The 12640-nt window shown below is 40.4% G+C and overlaps 1 protein-coding gene across 1 annotated transcript in view; it reads right to left on the bottom strand.

Moving 5' to 3' along the window:
- palmdb (palmdelphin b) overlaps positions 1–8325 on the bottom strand; it is a 50137-nt gene extending 41812 nt beyond the window's left edge. The window contains exons 1-2 of the mRNA XM_061921204.1: positions 8295–8325; positions 7403–7517 (exon numbers count right to left, since the gene is read on the bottom strand). Of these exons, the coding sequence (XP_061777188.1) occupies positions 7403–7516 (114 nt within the window). The 5' untranslated portion in view covers position 7517; positions 8295–8325. The remainder of the gene's footprint in view (positions 1–7402; positions 7518–8294) is intronic.
- Between the last annotated feature and the right edge of the window lie 4315 nt (positions 8326–12640).

Genomic DNA, 12640 nt, shown 5'->3' with positions numbered 1-12640 from the left:
GCATGTGTGATGGTATGGGGGTGTATTAGTGTGTTGTAGTCAGCATGTGTGATGGTATGGGGGTGTATTAGTGTGTTGTAGTCAGCATGTGTGATGGTATGGGGGTGTATTAGTGTGTTGTAGTCAGCATGTGTGATGGTATGGGGGTGTATTAGTGTGTTGTAGTCAGCATGTGTGATGGTATGGGGGTGTATTAGTGTGTTGTAGTCAGCATGTGTGATGGTATGGGGGTGTATTAGTGTGTTGTAGTCAGCATGTGTGATGGTATGGGGGTGTATTAGTGTGTTGTAGTCAGCATGTGTGATAGTATGGGGGTGTATTAGTGTGTTGTAGTCAGTATGTGTGATGGTATGGGGGTGTATTAGTGTGTTGTAGTCAGCATGTGTGATAGTATGGGGGTGTATTAGTGTGTTGTAGTCAGCATGTGTGATAGTATGGGGGTGTATTAGTGTGTTGTAGTCAGTATGTGTGATGGTATGGGGGTGTATTAGTGTGTTGTAGTCAGCATGTGTGATGGTATGGGGGTGTATTAGTGTGTTGTAGTCAGCATGTGTGATGGTATGGGGGTGTATTAGTGTGTTGTAGTCAGCATGTGTGATGGTATGGGGGTGTATTAGTGTGTTGTAGTCAGCATGTGTGATGGTATGGGGGTGTATTAGTGTGTTGTAGTCAGCATGTGTGATGGTATGGGGGTGTATTAGTGTGTTGTAGTCAGCATGTGTGATAGTATGGGGGTGTATTAGTGTGTTGTAGTCAGTATGTGTGATGGTATGGGGGTGTATTAGTGTGTTGTAGTCAGCATGTGTGATGGTATGGGGGTGTATTAGTGTGTTGTAGTCAGCATGTGTGATGGTATGGGGGTGTATTAGTGTGTTGTAGTCAGCATGTGTGATGGTATGGGGGTGTATTAGTGTGTTGTAGTCAGCATGTGTGATGGTATGGGGGTGTATTAGTGTGTTGTAGTCAGCATGTGTGATGGTATGGGGGTGTATTAGTGTGTTGTAGTCAGCATGTGTGATGGTATGGGGGTGTATTAGTGGCCAAGGCATGGGTAACTTACACATCTGTGAAGGCACCATTAATGCTGAAAGGTACATACAGCTTTAGGAGCAACGTTATCATGGACGCCCCTGCTTATTTCAGCAAGACAATGCCAAGCCAGGTGTTACAACAGCGTGGCTTCATAGTAAAAGAGTGCGGGTACTAGACTGGCCTGCCTGTAGTCCAGACATTGAAAATGTGTGAAATATGAGGCAGGAGACTGTTGAACAACTTAAGCTGTACATCAAGCAAGAATGGGAAAGAATTCCACTTCAAAAATGTGTCTCCTCAGTTCCCAAACCTGCACTGAGTGTTGTTCAAAGGAGAGGCCATGTAACACACTGGTAAAAATGCCTTCTTTGGAATGTGTTGCTGCCATTACATTCTAACTTCATGATTATTAGCAAAAAAAAGAAAAATAAGTTTGTCAGTGTGAAGATGAAATATCTTGTCTTGCAGTCTATTCAATTGAATATCAGTTGAAAAGGATTAGCAAACCATAGTTTTTATTTAACATTTACACAAATGCTTTGGACTTTGCCAGCTTGTTTAGGACTGAGGTAAAAACAACATGAAGTGTAATCAACGTGGTTTCAATGTCTAGCAGCTGCTGGGAAGCATGCAGTCTGAAACCAAACACAAGCTGTGGCTTTTTGCTGCTGGTACCTTGTTTTTCTTCTTCAGGACTTGGAGGACGTGTGTCAGGACTTGGAGGTCTCAGGGACACTCGGCCAGGTTCTTGTTGGGAGACACAAGTGTTTGTTGCATCTGAGAAGAAAACAAACCGCTTTGAAAAACAAACACTGGAAGAAGTCACGTATTGTAATATTGATAGATAGATAGATAGTACTTTATTGATTCCTTCAGGAAAATTAAAATTCCAGCAGCAGTGTACAGAGTTGAGATCAATTTAAAGAAAAAAGTAAATAATGGGGGTTTAAAAGGAAACAAAATAGAGAAATATTTCAAAAAGAATAAAAACAATGGGAATAACAATATAACAGTAAAATAAGAATATAACAAGACAAAGTAGGCAGTAGTGAGCATGTTATGAAAACGTATTGCACTGTTAATGATGTTAATGTTGGCGTGTATGACATCATCGCGTGTATGACATCATCACATGTATGACATCATCGCGTGTATGACATCATCGCATGTATGACATCATCACGTGTATGACATCATCACATGTATGACATCATCGCGTGTATGACATCATCACATGTATGACATCATCGCGTGTATGACATCATCGCATGTATGACATCATCCCGTGTATGACATCATCACATGTATGACATCATCGCGTGTATGACATCATCACATGTATGACATCATCGCGTGTATGACATCATCACATGTATGACATCATCGCGTGTATGACATCATCGCGTGTATGACATCATCCCGTGTATGACATCATTGCGTGTATGACACCATCACGTGCATGACATCATCGCGTGTATGACATCGTCGCGTGTATGACATCGTCGCGTGTATGACATCGTCACGTGTATGACATCGTCACGTGTATGACATCATCACATGTATGACATCGTCACGTGTATGACATCGTCATGTGTATGACATCATCCCGTGTATGACATCATCGCGTGTATGACACCATCACGTGTATGACATCATCGCGTGTATGACATCGTCACGTGTATGACATCGTCACGTGTATGACATCATCACATGTATGACATCGTCACGTGTATGACATCGTCATGTGTATGACATCGTCCCGTGTATGACATCGTCACGTGTATGACATCGTCACGTGTATGACATCGTCACGTGTATGACATCGTCACGTGTATGGCATCGTCACGTGTATGACATCATCACATGTATGACATCATCGCGTGTATGACATCATCCCGTGTATGACATCATCCCGTGTATGACATCATCACGTGTATGACATCATCACATGTATGACATCATCGCGTGTATGACATCGTCACGTGTATGACATCATCACGTGTATGACATCATCAATCCTCTCACCACTTTATGCGATGTTAAAAATGGTTAAAGATGATGTTTACTGGGTTTGTTGTGTAGCAGCATGACAACAACACATGTACATAGTTACATTTAGTTACATTTAGTTACATTTAGTTACATTTAGTTACAAATGACCTTTTATTTGGTTCCAAACTACAGTTTATATCACACTGTGTTACACCTTGTTATTCTACATATATTATATAATGCTAAAATTACATTTTGTCACAAATAACATTCCTTTTTTTTTTTTATCAATTCCATTCCACTGTACATTACATTTAGTTACAAATGATATTTTACCTTTTTTTTGGTTACAAATCATACTTTTAACTATATTTTCTAGCCAATTACATTAACATGTTAGAATTGATGTTCCACACTTTATTTTGTTGAAGCCACATTTAGTTCCAAATGACATTTAATGAGAAATGTGGACATAAGACAAAGTATTACATTAATTATATTACGTAATGTGGAGATATTTCCATACATTGACACATGTCACTCATTCCATTTGTTAGATGACATCATGCTGAAGTGTTGCAACATATGCACGTTGACATTCATCATTATGCAATCATTCAAGTGGTTACGATGATTATTTTGAGATCTTTAAATATATTTGTATTGAATTCATAATTTTACATAAAATTGAAGAGTTTAAAGATGTTAATTTAGAACGTCAACATCTATTGTCCAGTTGCCACAAACAAACCCCTCGTTGTCATGTACACACTTAATATTCCAGCATTTATGTGTTGTAGCAGCTCAGACTGTCAACTCTTGCAACGCCGACTAAAAACAACACAAATATGACACTTGCAGGGGTTGATGTTGTATTACTGCCTTTTACTCCATCTTTCTGATTAGGGTGATGCTGACACAGGAAATACACATCATTAAGGAACACAATCATGCTGTTAGCATGTGTAGCATTAAACACATAGGTAGCAATATTTGAATCCTACAATATTGTGTTAATAATGAGAATATCTCAGAGTGTGAGAAGAGAGAAATGGACTTACCCGTGTGGACGTCTGCTTTGAGCTCCTGCATTTCAAGACACAGTGGTGCAATATCAAAGTGCTGATGCAGTATCACACTTGTGTAGTACTCAGTATCCACTTGTGTAGTACTCAGTATCCACTTGTGTAGTACTTCTTGTCCATTCATTAGTTTTCTCAAATCAGGCGTCAGTGAGTCAGTGGCCACTTCACGCCCACCTGCACAACACCCGCATGCTAACGCTGCTAGCACAGTGCGCTCGGGACGACACCAACGCGCGGCCGATACTGCAATACTTGCTGTTGTACTCGCACTACTTCAAACATGTTGCTCTGTGTTTATGTGAGGATGAACCGAAACTTTGTAGGAATCTTCAAAGGCAGAACTCATGTTGGAATATTGATGAGGAAGAACAACATGACGTAAAAATGGCTGAAATGTGCATATGCTAACATGGTAGCAAGATGGCATCAAGTAGCAAAATATATTACTTGGTGTATTCTGCAAAATTTGATTTAAAAAAAAAATGCTAATGTTAGCATGTTAACAGTTGGCATACTGGCCAGATAACATTAGGTAAAATATATTAATCTAAAGAAACATGTTAGCAAGATAGCATCAAGAGGCAAAATATATTACTCTTGCAAATGTTAGCATTTTAACAGTTAGCATGTCGGAAAGATAACATTCGGTTAAATATTTGAATGCAAACGTTATACACCTAAAAAACATGTTAGCAAGATAGCATCAAGTAGCAAAATATATTACTCTTTGGCGTATTCTGCAAAATGTGCTTAAAAACAAGCAAATGTTGGCATGTTAACAGTTAGCATGCCGGCACGATAATGTTCAGTAAAATATTTGAATGCAAACGTTATATACCTAAGAAACATGTTAGCAAGATAGCATCAAGTAGCAAAGTATATTAGTATTCTGTGTATTCTGCCAAATGTGCTTAAAAACATGCTAATGTTAGCATGTTAACAGTTAACATGCTGGCAAGATAATATTAGGTAAAATATATGACTCTAAAAGGTACTAAGAAATGTGTTAGCAAGATAGCATCTAGTAGCAAAATATATTACTCTTTGGTGTATTCTGCAAAATTTGCTTAAAAAACATGCCAGTGTTAGCATGTTAACAGTTAGCATGCTGGCAAGATAACATTGGGTAAAATGTACGACTCTCAAAGGTACTAAGAAATGTGTTAGCAAGATAGCATCAAGTATCCATCCTTCAAGTAGCAAAATATAATACTCTTTGGTGTATTCTGGAAAATGTGCTTAAACACATGCTAATGTTAGCATGTTAACAGTTAGCATGCTGGCAAGATAACATTAGGTAAAATATATGAATCTACAAGGTACTAAAAAATATGTTAGCAAGATAGCATCAAGTAGCAAAATATATTACTCTTTTGTGTATACTGCAAAATGTGCTTAAAAACATGCTAATGTTAGCCTGTTAAACAGTTAGCATACTGGCAAGATAACATTGTGTAAAATATATGAATCTAAAAGGTATATACCGAAGAAACATGTTAGCAAGATAGCATCAAGTAGCAAAATATATTATTCTTTGGTTCATTCTGCAAAATGTGCTTGAAAAACATGCTAATGTTAGCATGTCAACAGTTAGCATGCTGGCAAGATAACATTAGATAAAATATATGAATCTAGAAGGTACTAAGAAATATGCTAGCAAGATAGCATCAAGTAGCAAAATATATTACTCTTTTGTGTATACTGCAAAATGTGCTTAAAAACATGCTAATGTTAGCCTGTTAAACAGTTAGCATACTGGCAAGATAACATTCTGTAAAATATATGAATCTAAAAGGTATATACCGAAAAAAACATGTTAGCAAGATAGCATCAAGTAGCAAAATATGTTATTCTTTGGTTCATTCTGCAAAATGTGCTTGAAAAACATGCTAATGTTAGCATTTCAACAGTTAGCATGCTGGCAAGATAACATTAGATAAAATATATGAATCTAGAAGGTACTAAGAAATATGCTAGCAAGATAGCATCAAGTAGCAAAATATATTACTCTTTTGTGCATACTGCAAAATGTGCTTAAAAACATGCTAATGTTAGCCTGTTAAACAGTTAGCATACTGGCAAGATAACATTGTGTAAAATATATGAATCTAAAAGGTATATACCGAAGAAACATGTTAGCAAGATAGCATCAAGTAGCAAAATATATTATTCTTTGGTTCATTCTGCAAAATGTGTTTGAAAAACATGCTAATGTTAGCATGTCAACAGTTAGCATGCTGGCAAGATAACATTAGATAAAATATATGAATCTAGAAGGTACTAAGAAATATGCTAGCAAGATAGCATCAAGTAGCAAAATATATTACTCTTTTGTGTATACTGCAAAATGTGCTTAAAAACATGCTAATGTTAGCCTGTTAAACAGTTAGCATACTGGCAAGATAACATTGTGTAAAATATATGAATCTAAAAGGTATACACTGAAAAAACATGTTAGCAAGATAGCATCAAGTAGCAAAATATATTATTCTTTAGTTCATTCTGCAAAATGTGCTTGAAAAACATGCTAATGTTAGCATGTCAACAGTTAGCATGCTGGCAAGATAACATTAGATAAAACATATGAATCTAGAAGGTAGTAAGAAATATGCTAGCAAGATAGCATCAAGTAGCAAAATATATTACAGTTTTGTGTATACTGCAAAATGTGCTTAAAAAATCATGCTAATGTTAGCCTGTTAAACAGTTAGCATACTGGCAAGATAACATTGTGTAAAATATATGAATCTAAAAGGTATATACCGAAAAAACATGTTAGCAAGATAGCATCAAGTAGCAAAATATATTATTCTTTGGTTCATTCTGCAAAATGTGCTTGAAAAACATGCTAATGTTAGCATGTCAACAGTTAGCATGCTGGCAAGATAACATTAGATAAAATATATGAATCTAGAAGGTACTAAGAAATATGCTAGCAAAATAGCATCAAGTAGCAAAATATATTACAGTTTTGTGTATACTGCAAAATGTGCTTAAAAAAACCTGCTAATGTTAGCCTGTTAAACAGTTAGCATACTGGCAAGATAACATTGTGTAAAACATATGAATCTAAAAGGTACATACCGAAGAAACATGTTAGCAAGATAGCATCAAGTAGCAAAATATATTATTCTTTAGTTCATTCTGCAAAATGTTAAATGTTAAAAAACATGCTAATGTTAGCATGTCAACAGTTAGCATGCTGGTTAGAAAACATTAGATCAAATGTCTGAATGTAAAAGGTGTGGGCCTCAGAAACGTGTTAGCAAGACAGCAGGAATGTTTCACCCTACCCTGATGATGTCCTCAGCAGTCCTCTCCACCTCTTTTAGTCTCTTCAGAACAAAGTCTTCTTTGGCGGAGATGTTGAGTTCCTCCTCTTCCAAGACCTCCACCTCCTTCTCCATCCTGCTCAACAAAACACCAACTTAGTCACCTCGTCTCCACCTCTTCCTCAAAGAACGACAACTTGCACTTTTTGCTGGAAATGTTGTGTGAATTGTGAAGAAGCTAAGATGTTAGCAGCTAGCAGAGAGCTGAAAAAGCTAGCATGCTAACAACACAGTTAGCATTAGTGAGATAGCAAAATATATGACACTAAGGTGAGCCAGCACGCTCGTTACATCAGTCATAACAATGTCAATAATTATAAATATCGACAGATATATTAATAATATTTAAACAATTACTGCATAACAACAATTGCTTTCCATAGTTAAATAAGAACAGGGCAAATAAATGTTAGACAGACGTTATTAAACATGCAGAATAGTTCTTCTCTATGTTGACTTTTTCACACTTTGCACTATTTTCTTACACTTTATGAAACATTTCTGACATATTCAGGATGTTTAAGATCTTATTGTTAAATGTTCAATGTGATGTTGTTTTATTTTGTTGACATTGTTTGTTTTCCTGGCTTGTGTTGACATTTCCTTTCTGTCTTGATAGCTGAGTGATTATAATCACAGGAAGTTACATTTATAATAAAATATATTTTCCATAGGTCATAAAAAATGTAAATAATGATCAATATCGACTGAGATATAAATAATATTTAAACAATTCAATTCCATAGTTAAATAAAAATAGCAGGGCAAATAAATGTTACACAGACATTATTAAACATGCAGGAGATAGTTCTTCTTTATGTTGACTTTTTCACACTTTGCTGCCGCTCTTCACCTGTGGATGTCAGTCTGCAGCTGTCTCCTCACCTGTGGATGTCAGTCTGCAGCTGTCTGCTCACCTGTGGATGTCAGTCTGCAGCTGTCTCCTCACCTGTGGATGTCAGTCTGCAGCTGTCTCCTCACCTGTGGATGTCAGTCTGCAGCTGTCTGCTCACCTGTGGATGTCAGTCTGCAGCTGTCTCCTCACCTGTGGATGTCAGTCTGCAGCTGTCTGCTCACCTGTGGATGTCAGTCTGCAGCTGTCTCCTCACCTGTGGATGTCAGTCTGCAGCTGTCTCCTCACCTGTGGATGTCAGTCTGCAGCTGTCTGCTCACCTGTGGATGTCAGTCTGCAGCTGTCTGCTCACCTGTGGATGTCAGTCTGCAGCTGTCTCCTCACCTGTGGATGTCAGTCTGCAGCTGTCTGCTCACCTGTGGATGTCAGTCTGCAGCTGTCTCCTCACCTGTGGATGTCAGTCTGCAGCTGTCTGCTCACCTGTGGATGTCAGTCTGCAGATGTCTCCTCACCTGTGGATGTCAGTCTGCAGCTGTCTCCTCACCTGTGGATGTCAGTCTGCAGCTGTCTGCTCACCTGTGGATGTCAGTCTGCAGCTGTCTGCTCACCTGTGGATGTCAGTCTGCAGCTGTCTCCTCACCTGTGGATGTCAGTCTGCAGCTGTCTGCTCACCTGTGGATGTCAGTCTGCAGCTGTCTGCTCACCTGTGGATGTCAGTCTGCAGCTGTCTGCTCACCTGTGGATGTCAGTCTGCAGCTGTCTGCTCACCTGTGGATGTCAGTCTGCAGCTGTCTCCTCACCTGTGGATGTCAGTCTGCAGCTGTCTCCTCACCTGTGGATGTCAGTCTGCAGCTGTCTCCTCACCTGTGGATGTCAGTCTGCAGCTGTCTGCTCACCTGTGGATGTCAGTCTGCAGCTGTCTGCTCACCTGTGGATGTCAGTCTGCAGCTGTCTCCTCACCTGTGGATGTCAGTCTGCAGCTGTCTCCTCACCTGTGGATGTCAGTCTGCAGCTGTCTGCTCACCTGTGGATGTCAGTCTGCAGCTGTCTGCTCACCTGTGGATGTCAGTCTGCAGCTGTCTGCTCACCTGTGGATGTCAGTCTGCAGCTGTCTGCTCACCTGTGGATGTCAGTCTGCAGCCGCTGACTTTGCTGCTGCTCCTCCTGCACCTGCAACCTGCACGCCTCCTCCTCCTGCTCGCCACACTGTGGACTCACACCGTCCAGCAGCCATTGCTCCCTCAGGGTCTTCTTCTGTGCACACACACCGCCTCAAGGTCAAGGTCAAAGTGAAAGTGAAAGTGAAAGTGAAAGTGAAAGTGAAAGACAACACCTCCATCCATAACCTTGGGTCCATCTACGTTTGGAGTTGCATGAACGATGGTTGAAAAACAGCAAAGAATGTTGTTCAAATGTAAGAAAATACTATTCAACAACTAATTATCACGACAGCTGAAAGAAAGGTCTGATTGTCATCACAAATGTTATACTTTGCAATCAGCAATTAGTAGAAGGTAAACAATTAGTAGAAGGTAAACAATTAGTAGAAGGTAAACAATTAGTAGAAGGTAAACAATTAGTAGAAGGTAGAGAGTTAGTAGAAGGTTTTGGTCTGAGAGAGCCAAGAAGCCAAATATTTTAAAATATATTTCCCTAAGAGCCATATAATATTTTTTCAACACTGAACACAACTAAATGTGTGCATTTTTAAGTAAGACCAACATTTCCAGAGTATAACAGCTCTCTTATTCTTTGTATTAACATTGTTATTCTGAAGTTAACTGTGGAGGGGGCGTGGCCTGCGGGCCTGCAGCAAAGCGGGATGTTGCCAGGACCGGCCTCGAAATCAGCGACAGGTGCGTAGAAGGCCCACCTGGGCCTTTTTATCTAAACACCTGTTGCTCTGTTATAAGCAGCAGCCAGGAGGAGAGACAGGGTTGGGGCTGGAGCCAGAGCGCGAGTGAGGACAGAGAGAAAAAGACAATTGCTGGAAAGCAACTGAGAGACTAATTGAAAAAAACTAAACAATATTTGAACCCGGGCTTCACGGTGGCAGAGGGGTTAGTGCGTCTGCCTCACAATACGAAGTTCCTGCAGTCCTGGGTTCAAATCCAGGCTCGGGATCTTTCTGTGTGGAGTTTGCATGTTCTCCCCATGAATGCGTGGGTTCCCTCCGGGTACTCCGGCTTCCTCCCACCTCCAAAGACATGCACCTGGGGATAGGCCCCTCCCACTTCCAAAGACATGCACCTGGGGATAGGTTGATTGGCAACACTAAATGGTCTCCAGTGTGTGAATGTTGTCTGTCTATCTGTGTCTATGAGGTGGCAACTTGTCCAGGGTGTACACCGCCTTCCGCCCGATTGTAGCTGAGATAGGCGCCAGCGCCCCCCGCGACCCCGAAAGGGAATAAGCGGTAGAAAATGGATGGATGGATATATTTGAACCCTGAAACAGGCTCTCATGTCGGTGCTTGGTGGTCTGAAGAACCCCCAGGAGGACAAGCCCAACACTAAACAATAATAAATAAATGACTTCTTACCATTAATGCAACTTCTTGAACATAAAAATGCATGAGAATGTTTTATATTTTGAAAGTTATGTTTAACACTGTGATTACAAGTGGAATTATTCATGACTTATCCTGTTAAGCAACGTCAGCTCAGATTTATCCGAGAGCCAGATGCAGTCATCAAAAGAGCCACATCTGGTTCTAGAGCCATAGGTTCCCTACCCCTGAGGTAAAGAGTTGGTAGAAAAGGTCAAGAAAGAGGTTTGTGTGGTCTTGTGAGACAGGAAGTAGAAGTCAGCATTTGATGAGACGAATGCAGACTAGTCAGCAGGTGAGGATGGCGTCCAAGGCTGCCATCTTACACTATTTGCACTTTGGCCATCACTCCAGCAGAACTGAGAGCCAAACTACTGGCCGGGTGATGTGATAGCAAAATTACTTGTACTCGTTTTAATTGATGATGTTCTATGAACTGGGTACCAAAAGTTGTTCATTGGGCTCAGGAATGTGACACTTAGCAAGAGATCTGTTATCTGATCAAGCTCTGTCTCCTGTGTCTTTGATGTAACATGTGGACTTTAGTTGACCTGGGCATATGTGTCATCTGTTCTTGACCCCCAACAGAGCTAAGTTGTTCCCCTTTCCTGAGTGACCCCCCCCCCCCTTTCTGGGCAAACGACACCCTCTCCCCTTCACAGGACTTTGGGTATTCATTCCACTGGTGTACTGTATGTAAATGAGCATGGAGGGTGGGACTTCTGAGAATGTAGAATTGTCATGTCAAGTTCTAAAGGAGTTAGAACAAGCTGGAACCAACGGATGTGTCGTTCTGGTTTGGTCTCGCTTTGCAAAGCTTGTTATTATTTCTTTGTTACTTTAATAAATCATTTTAAAGCTATTTGTCACTAAAGGATCGTCTTTAAGAACATTTCCACGACAGTGATGTTGCCATTTTTAATGCCAACAAAGAAATGAAGCCAACATAAGTAAAGCTAAGTTAAGTTAAAGTAGCAATAATAGTCACACACACACACACACACACACACACACACACACACACACACACACACACACACACTAGGTGTGGCCAAATGTGTCCTCTGCATGTGACCCATCATCCTTGATTTGATCACCCCCCGGGAGGTGAGGGAGCAGTGAGCAGCAGCGGTGGTCACGCCCAGGAATCATTTTTGCTGTTTTAAGACACAATTTCAAGCCTTGATGGTGAGTGGCAAGCAGGGAGGTAATGACTCCCATTTTTATAGTCTTTGGTATGACTCAGCCAGGGCAGACACACTAACCACTAGACCACTGAGCAGGTGGCTCCACTTCTCCAAACAACCGCTAGCTTATGTTGGTTCTGCTATTGACATGCTACTAACTAGCATTAGCCATTATTCCCGAATAATTTGTAGCTAATCCTCCTTTTTCATTGTCCCATTTAAAGCAGCAGTTGCATTGGCAGCAAAACAGGCCCAGAGCATAATACTACTGGTAGGTTTGGTGTTCCTGGGATTGTTGGGTATTGTGGCCAAACAGCTCCATTTTTGTTTCATCTGATCACAGAACTTTCCTCCAGAAGGTCTTGTCTTTGTCCATGTGGTGTCAGATGAAACACAAATGGAGCTGTTTGGCCACAACACCCAGAAACATGAGTTGAGACCTTTAATCCCAGGAACACCATACCCACCACCAAGCATGGTGGTGGTAGTATTATGCTGTGGGCCTGTTTTGCTGCCAATGGAACTGCTGCTTTAAATGGGACAATGAAAAAGGAGGATTACGTCCAAATTCTCCAGGACAAGCTAACATCATCAGGGGGAGGTTGGGTCTT

This window comes from Nerophis ophidion, linkage group LG15 (assembly GCF_033978795.1).
Source record: "Nerophis ophidion isolate RoL-2023_Sa linkage group LG15, RoL_Noph_v1.0, whole genome shotgun sequence".
NCBI lineage: Eukaryota > Metazoa > Chordata > Actinopteri > Syngnathiformes > Syngnathidae > Nerophis > Nerophis ophidion.
This window is presented reverse-complemented; position numbering and strand designations above follow the sequence as displayed.